Source organism: Myotis nattereri, assembly GCF_964212035.1.
Source record: "Myotis nattereri genome assembly, chromosome: 12".
Classification (NCBI taxonomy): Eukaryota; Metazoa; Chordata; class Mammalia; order Chiroptera; family Vespertilionidae; genus Myotis; species Myotis nattereri.
Window position 1 is genome coordinate 55,281,557 of NC_138087.1, and position 13,001 is coordinate 55,294,557.

Here is a 13,001-nt window from a genome sequence, read left to right on the forward strand (position 1 = left end):
CTAGAAGCACAATCAAGATGTTTTCAGAAAGATTTGCGATTCTCTAGTGTGAAAAAAAAAATTTTTAATGAAAATACAGTTGCTTAAGGTAACCCAGTATAATGTATATGATTTGTTTTATTTTTTGGTTGATTCTTTTGATATAATTTTCTATAAAATATGAACCGTTATATTTTCAAATAAAACTGAAATGTAGTCTACTACTGACAAACTTTATGCCCTCATAACTGCACTTAAGTTGGGAGGAGAATATCAAAGAGAAATATCTTTAAGCAAAAAAATTAGGCTTGTCAGTTTCCCTGATTACAGAGGATTAAGAGTAGAGGGATTGATTAAAATTTGACCTTGGATGGAAAGATGATTTTATGAAGTCTGATTCATTTTGGAGGCAGCTTAGAGATAGAGACCAATGCATGGCTTTCCATACTGATTGGTGAGGAAAAAAATTAGGTGGATTCTGTACACCCTGCCACATATATCTGTTGTATATTTATGACTCCTCTTTACCATGAATGACACATTTTTATATAATATAAATATAACAAGCCCTATTAAAACAGTAATGTATGTTGAATTTTAATTTCTATGATTGATTGAAGGCTAATGCCCAAGATGTTCTCTTTAAAATCTTCCTTATATGATAAATTTCATTTCACATATATTCAATGTACATCTATCATAGCCTGTGTAAGTATTTTATGTCTCTGAGGAATAGTGTATCTACACAGTGACTACCAAAACAACTGGGCAGTCGGATGACTTGAAAGCTGTAATTTATAAAGAGCCTGCTGACGAGACTCCAGAATAGGGCATCTATTTAATGAAGGCACCTAAAATTACATTAATGTACATACGAGAAAGTTAAGGTGGTTGAGTTCAGAAGCTGGAATGCTTTTCTCCCCATATGTTTACATTTGACAAATTTTAAACTAAATTGTCCTCTTTATTCTTTTATTTATGTTATTCACCATCAATGAATATTGCTTGTTTTATTAAATCTTTTGTTTTGCTGCAGTGACTTGAGGGGGCCAGCTCCTAACAACAGAGGCTTTGACAAAGCACCAGAGGATTCTGTTAAAAAGTTGTGTTTCGTAATTGTAGTTGTCGTGTCAGAGCCTAACTGACTTGGAGCTGAAGGATTTTTGTGAGATGAGTAGCTATGCCAGCAGGGACCCGAGTCTCCTGGGCTGGCCGCGCTCTCATTAAGATTTGCCGCTAGCAGTGGCGGTGTTCAGCATGTATGTGACGTGCATTCTGTTATTGTATGCTTGGCTTGTCAGCCTGCAGCTTTCTGACACTCACTTATGTCACTCTTTATTCAGAGAGGAAGAAGCTTTTGATAATTTGACAAGACAAGCTCTTAAACGATCTAGGTCATGGCCTTCACTGTCTGTGATTGTGAACATATTTCCTGAAAGCCCTGTCACTCATCACAGCTACATTTTCTCCCGGGGAGCCACAGGCCTGTCCTGGTCTCTTGTCAGCTCATGCATTTTGGTTATTCATATACCAAATACAGTACTGGGGTGTTTTTTTTTTCTTCCCTTTTGCAAATGCTAGCATGTTAGTAAGGCTAATCCTTTCTCCTGTGCTGTGTTCCCAGCAGGGCTGCGTTCAAGGGCTCTCTCTAGTACAAGGCAGACAACTGGCCAAGGGGAGCTGAGGAGGGAAGGCCGCTTGGTGCTGTTTTTGTGTTTGTTCATTGTTGTGGAAATATGAGACCTGGTGGCAAGGGCCTTGTCTATTGAGCACTTGAGTCTTGGTCTGCTGTCAGGGGCTGTTTAAGATTGAGTGTTTTATTTTCTTTGATGTTCACATTTGAGAATAGGGAAGTGGGAATTAAATAACAGATGCGCTAAGCCGTTGTTCTGGTAAAACAATAATTAGCACCTGATACAATTCAATATGGGTGAAAATGCACAATATAAACTCTCAATTCATCTGGTGTGGCAAACTGTGTTGATTCATTGTTGAATTTTATGAATAATAACACTCAGTTATTCATGTATGCTTTATTATACAAAATACAATAGAGGGGAAAACTAGTTGGGCAAAAGTTGGCATACAGTGTAGCACATTGCTAAAACAGATGTACAAGTACACTTTGTGTGTTTCTGTGGTGAGCCTTGAGTAGGCCCTTGGGTTGCCATCCATCTAAGTGCCAGTAAGGTGAACTCACCAGTACAACCAATAAATAAAATTGTATTTTAAGAGTTTGTTGCATTTTCATCTTAGATGAGTTCCACAGCAGACTAGTCATTCATTTTAAATATTTAAAATAATTTTTAAGTTTCAGTTGTAATAGCAATCCTCTTGCTTTAGAAGTTACTTTGGCTAAATTTTCCATGCAGGAGATATATATACATATGGATACTATGGCATTCTATTTGAATATATAATTCTTTGCATCAGAATATATGTATGTGTGTGTGTGTGTGTGTGTGCGTGTGTGTACACACATATATATGCACAATGACTACAGAATGGTAAAAAGAAGTAGAAACCACAAGCAAAAAAATTAACATTTAAAAAATTAATTACTGATACAGTTATATGTCATATATTCAGAAATAAAGATGTATACTTTATATTGGCACCTATTTTGAAGTGAAAAATATTCTACTTTTTAACCTTATATAAAAATACTCTACTTTTTAACCTTATATAAAAATATTCTACTTTTTAACCTTATATAGAAAATAGTAAAATGAAACATGCATGGGAATGTTGAGTAAAAGTACTTCTTAGTTGGTTGAGGAGGATTTTTTAAAATTATAATACTGTTGCCTAAGAAGAGAAGTTTCATGTCTCTCACTACTAATTTTTTATATTAGCCATCATCTTCATGTACTGAGCAATCAGATGATTGTTCAAAAACCAAGTAATTCTTTCTTTTATTACTAAATTGCTGCAACACAAGAAAAAGTCACATGGTAGAGTGGCACACTGCCAGTGTATGACAACTCAGCGATTGTGATTTTTCAACCATATTATTCTGAGGATACTGTGGTAATCAAGAACTATCCATAACTAATGTATAAATAACTGCTTGCTTATCTCTATAGTAATCCAACTCAAATTATATATACACAGCAAAAAGCGAATGATAGAAAGCAGAAAATGAATATTTAAAGAAATATTGTACATTAGATTTTTGTGTGTAAATATGTTTATAAAAATAGTTATATATAACAATGTGCATATATTCTTAAGAACTTTTGTAACCTACAGGTTTGTGGCCATTATTTGCTACCTAACATGATCTTTGCCTTCTGAAGCTGCTTTCTACTTTTTAAAACTAGTTTTCTTTTTGATCAGTGTTGATCATCCATAAATCACTGTGTATAAAGTGACATTTTTTCGTCAGACTCTTTAGTTTGCATGAATTGCATTTAAATTGGAATCTGACCGCCGATAATTTTCCATACATTTCTTGAGAAAATTACATAGGAAAGTTAAGCTTAAAAAGCATAATGGATAAAATATTCAGCATAGCTGGGACATATTTACTCTTTTTTTTTTTTTGTCCAATCACTTATGATGATTTTGCCATTAAAAGTTATTATCTGAATTATTACCATACCCATATTTTTAAATGATATGAATTCTCTTTATTAGTTTTATCACTACCCTATAAAATAAATGAGACAAGAATGACTAATCAGATAAAGAATTGTTTCAGAGGGTATGTCAAAAATTATAAAGATTTAAATCATTCCAATTTTAGTCATGCATATGTATAAGTACATACACATTTTTAACAAAAGCTATAAGTTCACATTTACTTTAAGAATTGTCATTTACTAGGTTGGTGGTTTAACTTACTAAAACCATTGCTATAATATAGTTATTTAAAAAACACTTTCTATCATCAACAGTTCTTTTTCTGAGAAGATTTTAACCCATCAACTATTCATAAAGACCTTGGTTAGGAAAAGTGTCTCTCCTTAACAGAGTCATAATTCCGGTACAAGGAAAGAAGATTTAAATATGTATCCATAAGAAAATATCTCCTAGAATTTTTTGTTGTTGCTGCTGGTTTTTGTTTGTTTTGTTTTGTTGTTACCTATTCTGGTTTCAGTAAATCCATTTTTTACCAATTTATTGAAGTTTTATTAAGTTATATTTCTATAAATGTAAAGATAGAGAAGACTCAACATTTAAGGGAAAAGACATGGACTTTAGTTCTTGAGATTTTTGTTTGGTTTTGTTTTAATTCTCTTTTTACTCTATTTCATAGAGGAGTGAAAGTTAGAAAGTGATTAGGTAAAAGATGGCAACAGACATCAGAAATACCTATGTAACCACAGTGAAGTCTTCTTAAAGGCTGTTGCTATTAAATTGTTTTCTATCATACTACCAAGGTTCAAAATGTTCTTTAAAAAGGTATACCAGTACTTGGCGAGTCTCATTGATTTTAACCACTGCTGTTCATTTATCAGTTTAACTGAGTTATGGCTCTTAATCACATCTTAGTGCCCAAAACTTCTAACCCGAAAAGAAAAAAAGAGAGAGAAAACTTTGTTACTGGCTTTCTGACAATGGCAGGGAGTGTGTTAAACCAGTGTAAAATTCAATTAAACTGTCTAGCCAGGTTTTTGAAGCTGAAATGCAGACCCTTTCTGTTAAGCTTCTTATTTTCCTGTGACCGACACCGGTGGATGCTGGGTTATGCCAAAACCAACAGGCTGTAAAGTACCTTGTTTCATGCTCCCAGCTGATCAATATTTTTATTTTCCAGGCTTGCCCAGAAATCTGGAGGCAGTATCACCTAACGGTGAGTAGAAACACCTTTTTTATTTTCCCCAAGACCTAGCCTATTTACCCTTCTCTGAACTGCTGACCATAAAATATAGACAAGCATCTTCTGCTGGAAGATAATAAACATCTGAAGAGTTTTTGCACTGAGAGAGCAATAATATACTTTTTCTCTTCTCCCCTGCCCACTACTCTATCCTTTATCTTCCTGTTCTTAAAAGATTTTGATTGTGTTTTATTGCTCACATCATTTAATGATTACATCATGGTATCTCTCAGTCTTTCTGCGTTAAATTCAAATTAAAGAGGGAAAAGTATGCTAGGAGCCCTAAAAAAATAATAGTAATCTAGTGTCTAATATATTGTATCATCTACAGTCTACAAGCATGGAGTCCACAATATCTTCCATTATCAATTCTCTGGCTTTACTGAAATATTTACATATATTTTTAATAAAGCTAGACAAAGCTTAGTGTATCTTTCATATAGAACACTTCAACTGTCATATGCTTAAGCCCCTCTTGACTTACTCAACGTGTATAAATATCTGCTTAATACTATTCAAGTTATTCAGTTCTCTGCTTTCCTTTTAATTGTGATTTTAGGCTAAGTAGAAGCAGAAAACATTGTTATGGAATCATCTTACTAATGCTCAATATTATGAAGTCAGTTTATTTCTAATAGTCAGCTTAAATAATTTTGAGAGTTCACCAAAGCCCTGCTAGTCATTTCTTTTAATGTATTAAGTATGTTGTACTGAGCAAGAGACAATAATAAAAATTACTTTTAATTTTAAAGTTATACAATGTAATTAAAAGCTATTTTCTTAAAGATTAACATATTAAAAAGTTTTCTTTATGGAAGATAGGTAGTGAAAATAGAAAAGGCAAAGTTTTTACAAAACATGTCTTTTTACTGCTCTCCTCTTTATGAAATGAAAGGTAAACCAATAAGTAGACTTATACTACCAATATGTCTTACCACAGGCCCAAGAAAAAAGGAATAATATCAGGTAGTTTGTTCCTATATTCTGTTATCACTGTTTAATTTATTTAAAGATTCTTAGTAGAAAGCTATAATTACTCAGCTATCCCTCAATCCCAAATTGGGTTTTCTTAAAGTCTTCACTATAAAACTAAAATATACATATACACACACATACCCATATATGTACACATATATTTTTACAGATGTAACTTATATAGATATATTACATTTGTGCTTATGTATCATTTTTTAATCTTAACATACTGTGGTAAAATCCTTATAGTCTAAACTTGATTGGAATTCAACCATATTATACTTTCAAGATCACGGTCACTCTTTGTATAGCATTTTTATCAGTATTTTAATTAAGTAATAGCCTAATGGATTTGATATTGCATTTCTTTTCCCCTAACTTAGAGAACTCCAATCTTGAAAACTTGAAGTGATGGTAGCACTATTTTAAAGCCACTCTTTTCATTATTTGCACCTATATTCTTTTATATAACTCTCATAGAAGATTAGAAATTGGTGTTTAGTATAACATAAATATTTGAATATTTGTTTAATATTGTAGCTTTTAAAAAACAAATTATAAAAAGAATAGTTAGGAAAAAATTAGTGAAACAAAATGAGTTATCTTGAAGAGAATAACAATATATTCTATCTATAGGTATAACAAAATCATTTTGAAAGGTCTGTTTGTCTCAACCTGGACTATTGATTAATTTTCAAAATAATATTGAAGCAGCTATTCCAATTCATAATTATCAAGTCTAAACTAAAATTAGGAATAGTTTACTATGCAAGTATAAATGCAGAATTTGTATATTCAGAAATATGTATACATATATATCAATCCATCTAAAATAAAATAGTTAAGTGATTATGTATATAGGCAATATCCAAATATGTACAATTAGGCAATATTTAATCTTGAATAAAAGCAGAATGCATGGTGAGTTTAGTCATCTTCAGTTCTTTACTAGGCGATGGACTGCCATCTATTGACTCATAGTAGCCGTCACACTCGAATGTGGCATCAGTCAGAGCAATGACCAAGTAATGAAGCCTAGGTTAGAATTGCTACTGTATATTGATTTCAACCAGTCTTCTTAAAACTCTGGAAATTTCTACACTTAATCACTGGTTAATTTCTTTTTCTAACCAAAGTATACATTTCTCACCCAAAATGAACTGCGCTTTTTTGGGAGGAGAAATTGATTAGTATATTCAGTTTGGAAATGTTTATTTGCATTTGAGAACGTTTCAGTTGCTTTTATCTGCCCTCCAATCAGGAAGACTAGAAAGTCATTTACACCTAAAGTTTAGCAAATACAATTTAAGATCTATCCAGGAATCACTTTCCTTAAAAGTATTTTTTGAGCCCAGTCGGTGTGGCTCAGTGGTTGAGCAAGGACCTAACCAGGAAGTCACAGTCCAAGTCCCGATCAAAGCACATGCCAGGGCTGCTGGCTCGATACCCAGTGGGAGGCATACAGGAGGCAGCCAATCACTGAGTCTCTCTCATCATTCATGTTTCTCCCTCTCTCTCCCTTTCCCTTCCTCTCTGAAATCAATAAAAAAATACTTTTGCAAAAAGTATATATATATATATATTATATATATATATATTATATATATATATATATATTATATATATACATACATATATTTTTTTAAAGCCTAATAATACAGAGTATTATTTTTCAAACACATAAGAAGGTAGTGAAACTGATTGATATAAGTAGGCTTGTGAAATGTTCCAAGTCAAAAATTTCTTTGAACACATTATAAAAGATGAATATTAAAAAGGAAACATGTTCACTACTCTCAGCAATTTCATGAGAGATCAAATAAAGTATCCCTAACAACTTGTATGTGAATAGAATAGCTTTTTAACCAACTTGACTAGACTTCACTAGATTAATAAAAACTAAGACCATCATTCTAAAGGGCACATGCTAATAAAACTCTAAAGCACTGCCTATATATATATCTATTATATATTTAAATAGCTATAAAATTGCCATATAATTTAAGGACTTTTAGATTATCACTTTGGAGACCTGCATGGGAAAAAGAAAAATATGATTTTTATTTCCCAAGTAGTTTATGTATTTACCTTCTTCAGAATGTTTAGAAAGTTTTTTAAATCTTCAATAATATAGCACTGTTCTTGTATTTTAATTTGTTATATTTTCAAATTTTGGTAATGCCTGACTTTGAATATTCTTTTTCATTTTTTATCCTAGATAAAATCTCCACCCCCACCCCACCCCCACCCCCTTCAACTATTCAAGAAGGAAAGTCCCTTTCCCTACCCCCTGTCATTTCTAAGCTCATTTATATTAAAACTCCTAGGCCAAAATGGCCACCAACAGAGTTTTACAACCAACAGAATTTTTAACTAGTAGAGGCTGTAATTTGACATACTTTGGACATTTTGTTCATCTTGATTTTAATCTACTTAAAAAAGTAGCTAGGAGTTTGCTACTTTGGGACCAAATGTGTTAAGAACCAAAAAGGACAATACATCTTTTATGTTTAATTTTGCCCTTGGATTTCTTTGTGTGCATTGCTAAAATGTGTTACAACTTGCTACCTTTTACTTTAACTAAAAGCTTAAGCAGAAAGGAAGAATTACATTTTAAATGATTCTTTATATATAATGTTTAAATGCCTAGAATTCACACTTCAAAAAGTAAAATACTTGCTGTCAGAGAAATGGGGAGTAAAGTTTCCTTGCCTTCCTTTCTAGCCTAGAAAAGGCTTGTGACCAGAGGTTACTAGCAATTAATAGTAGTCTTACCTGAACTAGTTGAATGCCAGAGTGTATCTTATGGATCATAATTTAAAATATCACTTAGTTTTGCCACTCAAGTTTTTCTCTCCTTCCCTGGAAACATCAGTTTAGAAATGTTTTCTGGGTTCTCACAGTATGGAAATGAGATTTTTACTCTAAATGAGAATGTAACTCTCTAAAGCATCCTATGTCATACCACCCAGTAGGTAACCCTAAATATCAACAGATTTAAATTTAACTTTAGAAACATGTTGTATCCAAAAGAAAGGAATAAGAAAGTGTAATTTGATTGTGAGGCTATAGCCACAAAAGTCTTTTTTCTGAGATTATTGTGATATAAGATAGGGTGGGTAACAATTTTCTAGTTGCCTAATGCTAAAATGGAGTTTTTTTTAATAAGTTAAAATGTGAAATAAAGAGTTTCAAAAAGTCTCCCTCAAGCCAGAATATTTTCTTTTCATGGAAAAAAGAAAACGGGCTCTTAATTAGATAGATGTTGGGAATTCTAAATCTCTTTCTGAGAGCTCGGTGGTTACTTAATAGAACTGCAAAACCCACAAGGATCTCATCTACATGGTAGATATCAAGTGATAGGTCTCAAGGTGTGTGTGTGTGTGTGTGTGTGTGTGTGTGTGTGTGTGTGTGTGTTTAAGAATATAGAACTGGTTACATACTGTATTTTAAAATATTAAATAACTCCAAAATAGAATGAGAAGTAGGCTTCACTCTATTTTGGAATTATTTAAATCAACTTTTTCTTTGTACCATATTTTTGAGGCCCAGCATACTATCCTAAAGTAACACTTACAAATTTACTTTGAAGTTCACTTCACTTTGGTAACTTACTGAAGACATAGGAGTACAGTACTTTTTTTTAAATTACAGTTTTTTCCTCCATATCTGACATCACTATTTCAGTGTTTTGATTGTTTAAGTGTTGCTATTGAGATATTACATCTCTGTCAAATTTTCAGAGATTTAGTTTTCATCAAAAAATACCCTTAGTATTAAAACACTACTGAGGTGAATGTAAAGTTATTGGTGTCTGAATAAAAAGAATTTTCTGAGTAAGCACCGATAAATTATTTTCTAATACTCCATCTGTGATAACCAAGATAGGAAATATATTTGGACAGTGACTAAAATTTTTTAAGATTTTTCAAGTGGACATTTTGTGTGAATACTTGAATATTTATTTACCTGTTCTTAAAGAATTTAGGGTGAACATTTTGCTGGTAATTTTTTTTACCATGTTTTGAATTTAGTGTTAAAGATAATTACCACATTTATAGAGTAGGTCAACTGATTTTTTTAAATCTCTATTTCCAACTGGCATGTTGGACCACATCTTGCCAGAACTTATCGTTCAAAGCAATTGGAAAATGCAATTTCAAAGCAAATGAAACCTGGAATTATCAATCTCAATAAATGAGATTCATTTAAAAATAAATACAATTTGCCAAATCATAAAAAAGCAATTTTCTAAAGCTTCTGTAAAAGGAAGAGAAGAAAGTGAGTGGTGTGAATTATAAATGCATGTTATTTTTCCTCTCACAATGTTTCCTCAGACATTTAAACAATTCGTATACAAACTTATTTTTGAATGGAAGCACAATAAAATTATATAGATTTAGATATAATTTATTTCTATTTTTAGAGAGAACCTTCATATTTTCTTTTCAAACAGATTGAGGTGTCATCCCCGTAGAGAAATTCCCAACTTAATTGATTTTCAATATTTTAATGAGGAAATTAATTTGCTTTAAATGGGAAATCAATATGACATATTCTGAGCAGGGTTTTGTTTTTTTCTTTCTTTCTTGAAAAGTATGTAGCAGACACAATGTAGAGAACAGTCATTATAAATGTTTGGCCTGGAAGCAGCTGCATTTTTGCCACCTTCTAAATATCTTTAATGTTCTTATCACCCATTGATTTTCCTGATTTCTGTTCATTTTTTAGGTAGTACATGTTGCTCAATAATAAACTAATTGAATATGAGACTGTACTATAAACAGTAACTTTTTTTCTTCATTTGACCAAAAAAAGTCCCTGTGCTTTTTTATCTGCCCCAGAGGCTGGAGGCAAAGATGATTACATTTAAGACTTAACATGTTTTACTGTATCCGCTTCAAGTTTTACTTCTGTTTTAAAAATTTAAAGAAATACTTGTTGTAGTCTTCATTTTCTTACCTGTTAACAAACGTTAACAGATGTTCCTGATGATGATAAAAAGATGGAAAATTGCATTTGGACTCTTCACTATCCTTTTCTCTGTTCCCTAGTATGTTCAACTTTATAATTATAGTTAGTCATTATAGGGGCAATTTCTTCTTGATACTTAAATTTTGTGGTAATTAAATTCCATTTCTAAGTATTTGTAATTTTAGTATACATAACTTTTACAAATATTTTCTTCTTAAAAAAGCACATACATTAGTCATATAATTACAAAGGAAATTACATTGTTTTTTACTCACAGTTCTACACTTTGAAAAAGTTTTCCTATTATAACAAAATGAATATAAGCAGGTAGTCTGAGAATTTTCAGAATTCATGCAGTTTAACACTGCTCAGTATCTGACTGTATAACAAATTGTACTTTAAAAATCTAGAATGTGGCCTATTCTTTGTCATGTTAACTACACATAACAAGCATAGAAGTATTATGTAGAATAATTTTAGCATATTTGAGTGATTATTTTTAATATGTACTTTGAACAGGTGATTCATGCCATTCCTTAAATAAATATATTCCAGGTGGTTGAGCTTGTCATAATCTTTTCTGGACATTTCAGTGGATGTAGATAAAGTATACTGGACCATTGACATTTGTATTAATACATTCCTTTTACTAGCCATTGCGTGTGAATGATGTGGTAGATTACAGTAATTCCTAATAGATTTAGGAATCATTTAGATACTGACTGTCATGATCAACCATAACCTTTAAGGGTTTGGGTTAATTATTTGAAGAATCTACAAGAAAAGATTCCTAAACGAACCCCTGGACTTGTTGACATGAACACTCTCTAAACTAGTCTTATATTTCCTGTTGTGGTATAAACTTCAGTAGTAAACTTAAGTTGAATTAAGTTTATGGTTCTACAACCTAAATCTTTTAAATGATCCAAAGTTAGTTTTTGTAAAAAGAATTCACATGTGTGAATCGATTGATAATAAAGCTATCCAATTATTTTCGTTCCTTTTTTCAAAAATAATCTAGAACTGAATCTATTAAGTAGATTATAAGGTCATCTTTATAATTTTGTAATATGTCCATGTCTATAAATACCCATTTTATATTTTTCCTTTAATGTATTTGTAGATTACCCCACATGTCTTTTCAGTTAGGGGAGCTAAGTTTTGGATCTTTCCTCAAGTTTGTCCTTAGGAAAACATTCCATAAAATGGAGCTAGAGGGGCCTATTTAATTCTGAGGAAATTATTAGGGAATTACCAGCTTTGGAATCAATCAGTTCAAACTGTGGTTCTTTCATTTACTAGCTGTGCAAATCTAGTTAAAACATTTATCTTCTAAATTCTCGGTTTCTTCATCTGAAAAATGGGGACAGTGCTTTCTAGGGTTATTGTAAGAATGCAATGAGATGATAAACATAAAGTACTTAGCACAGTACCTAGCACAATGCCCGTGTTCAACACCATGTTAGCTCCAATGCTGCAAACTCGTGGACTCCTCACACCTGGAGAGATGGCCTCGGGACTGATAGCCCAAACTCAGATTATTGCAATGTCTTTGCCTAAGATGAGGAGATTCATAATGACCTCTTTACTCTATTTCCTAAAAATGTTTCCTTCTTATAGTTATTGAAATTAAAATACTCACAAGCATTGTCTTTTGTTAACAAAATTATTTTCCCTCAGTTTCTATTTTGTAATTATTTATACTTGTTTTCTGGTCTAGAAATATAGGTGTGTAACTTTTAACTAAATATACCAAGCAAATTTTCTTAATTTGATTTGCTTAAAAATCATAAAGACATTTATGAGTAGATCACAAAAAATCTTTAGGCTACTTCCTTTTCTAATGAAAATGACTGTATGAAATGTGTACCATATAAAGATATGACCATATCATTTTGAAAAATAATATTAAGTGAATAAATGTATAATTCTTAAATGGTGATATCAGTGTCAGCTGAATATAGTTATCTTTCATAAGCTAAATTACATAAATCTTTGCTTCCTTTGTAAATAATGAGAATAATATGAAATTAAATAATTCTCATACACAAATACCAATTATAATACTTTCTGCTAGGGGTAGAGGTTTTATGTTAATGAGATGAGGAATGAAACAAATAACATCAGTTTTTTGCACTTTTGGTAAAACTGCTTCATGCCTTCACATGACTGATGCCAGAAACCAGCCTGATTTCACAGCAGAACATTGACGTGTACGAGCTTGGTCACTTGTTTTGCAGATTCCTTC

The 13,001-nt window shown here is 31.8% G+C and overlaps 1 protein-coding gene across 1 annotated transcript in view; it reads left to right on the top strand.

Annotated features, from left to right (window-relative positions):
- ZCCHC7 (zinc finger CCHC-type containing 7) overlaps positions 1 to 13,001 on the top strand; it is a 199,042-nt gene that overhangs the window by 170,893 nt on the left and 15,148 nt on the right. The window contains exon 6 of the mRNA XM_081103696.1: positions 4,742 to 4,777. Coding sequence (XP_080959822.1) covers positions 4,742 to 4,777 — 36 coding nt within the window. The remainder of the gene's footprint in view (positions 1 to 4,741; positions 4,778 to 13,001) is intronic.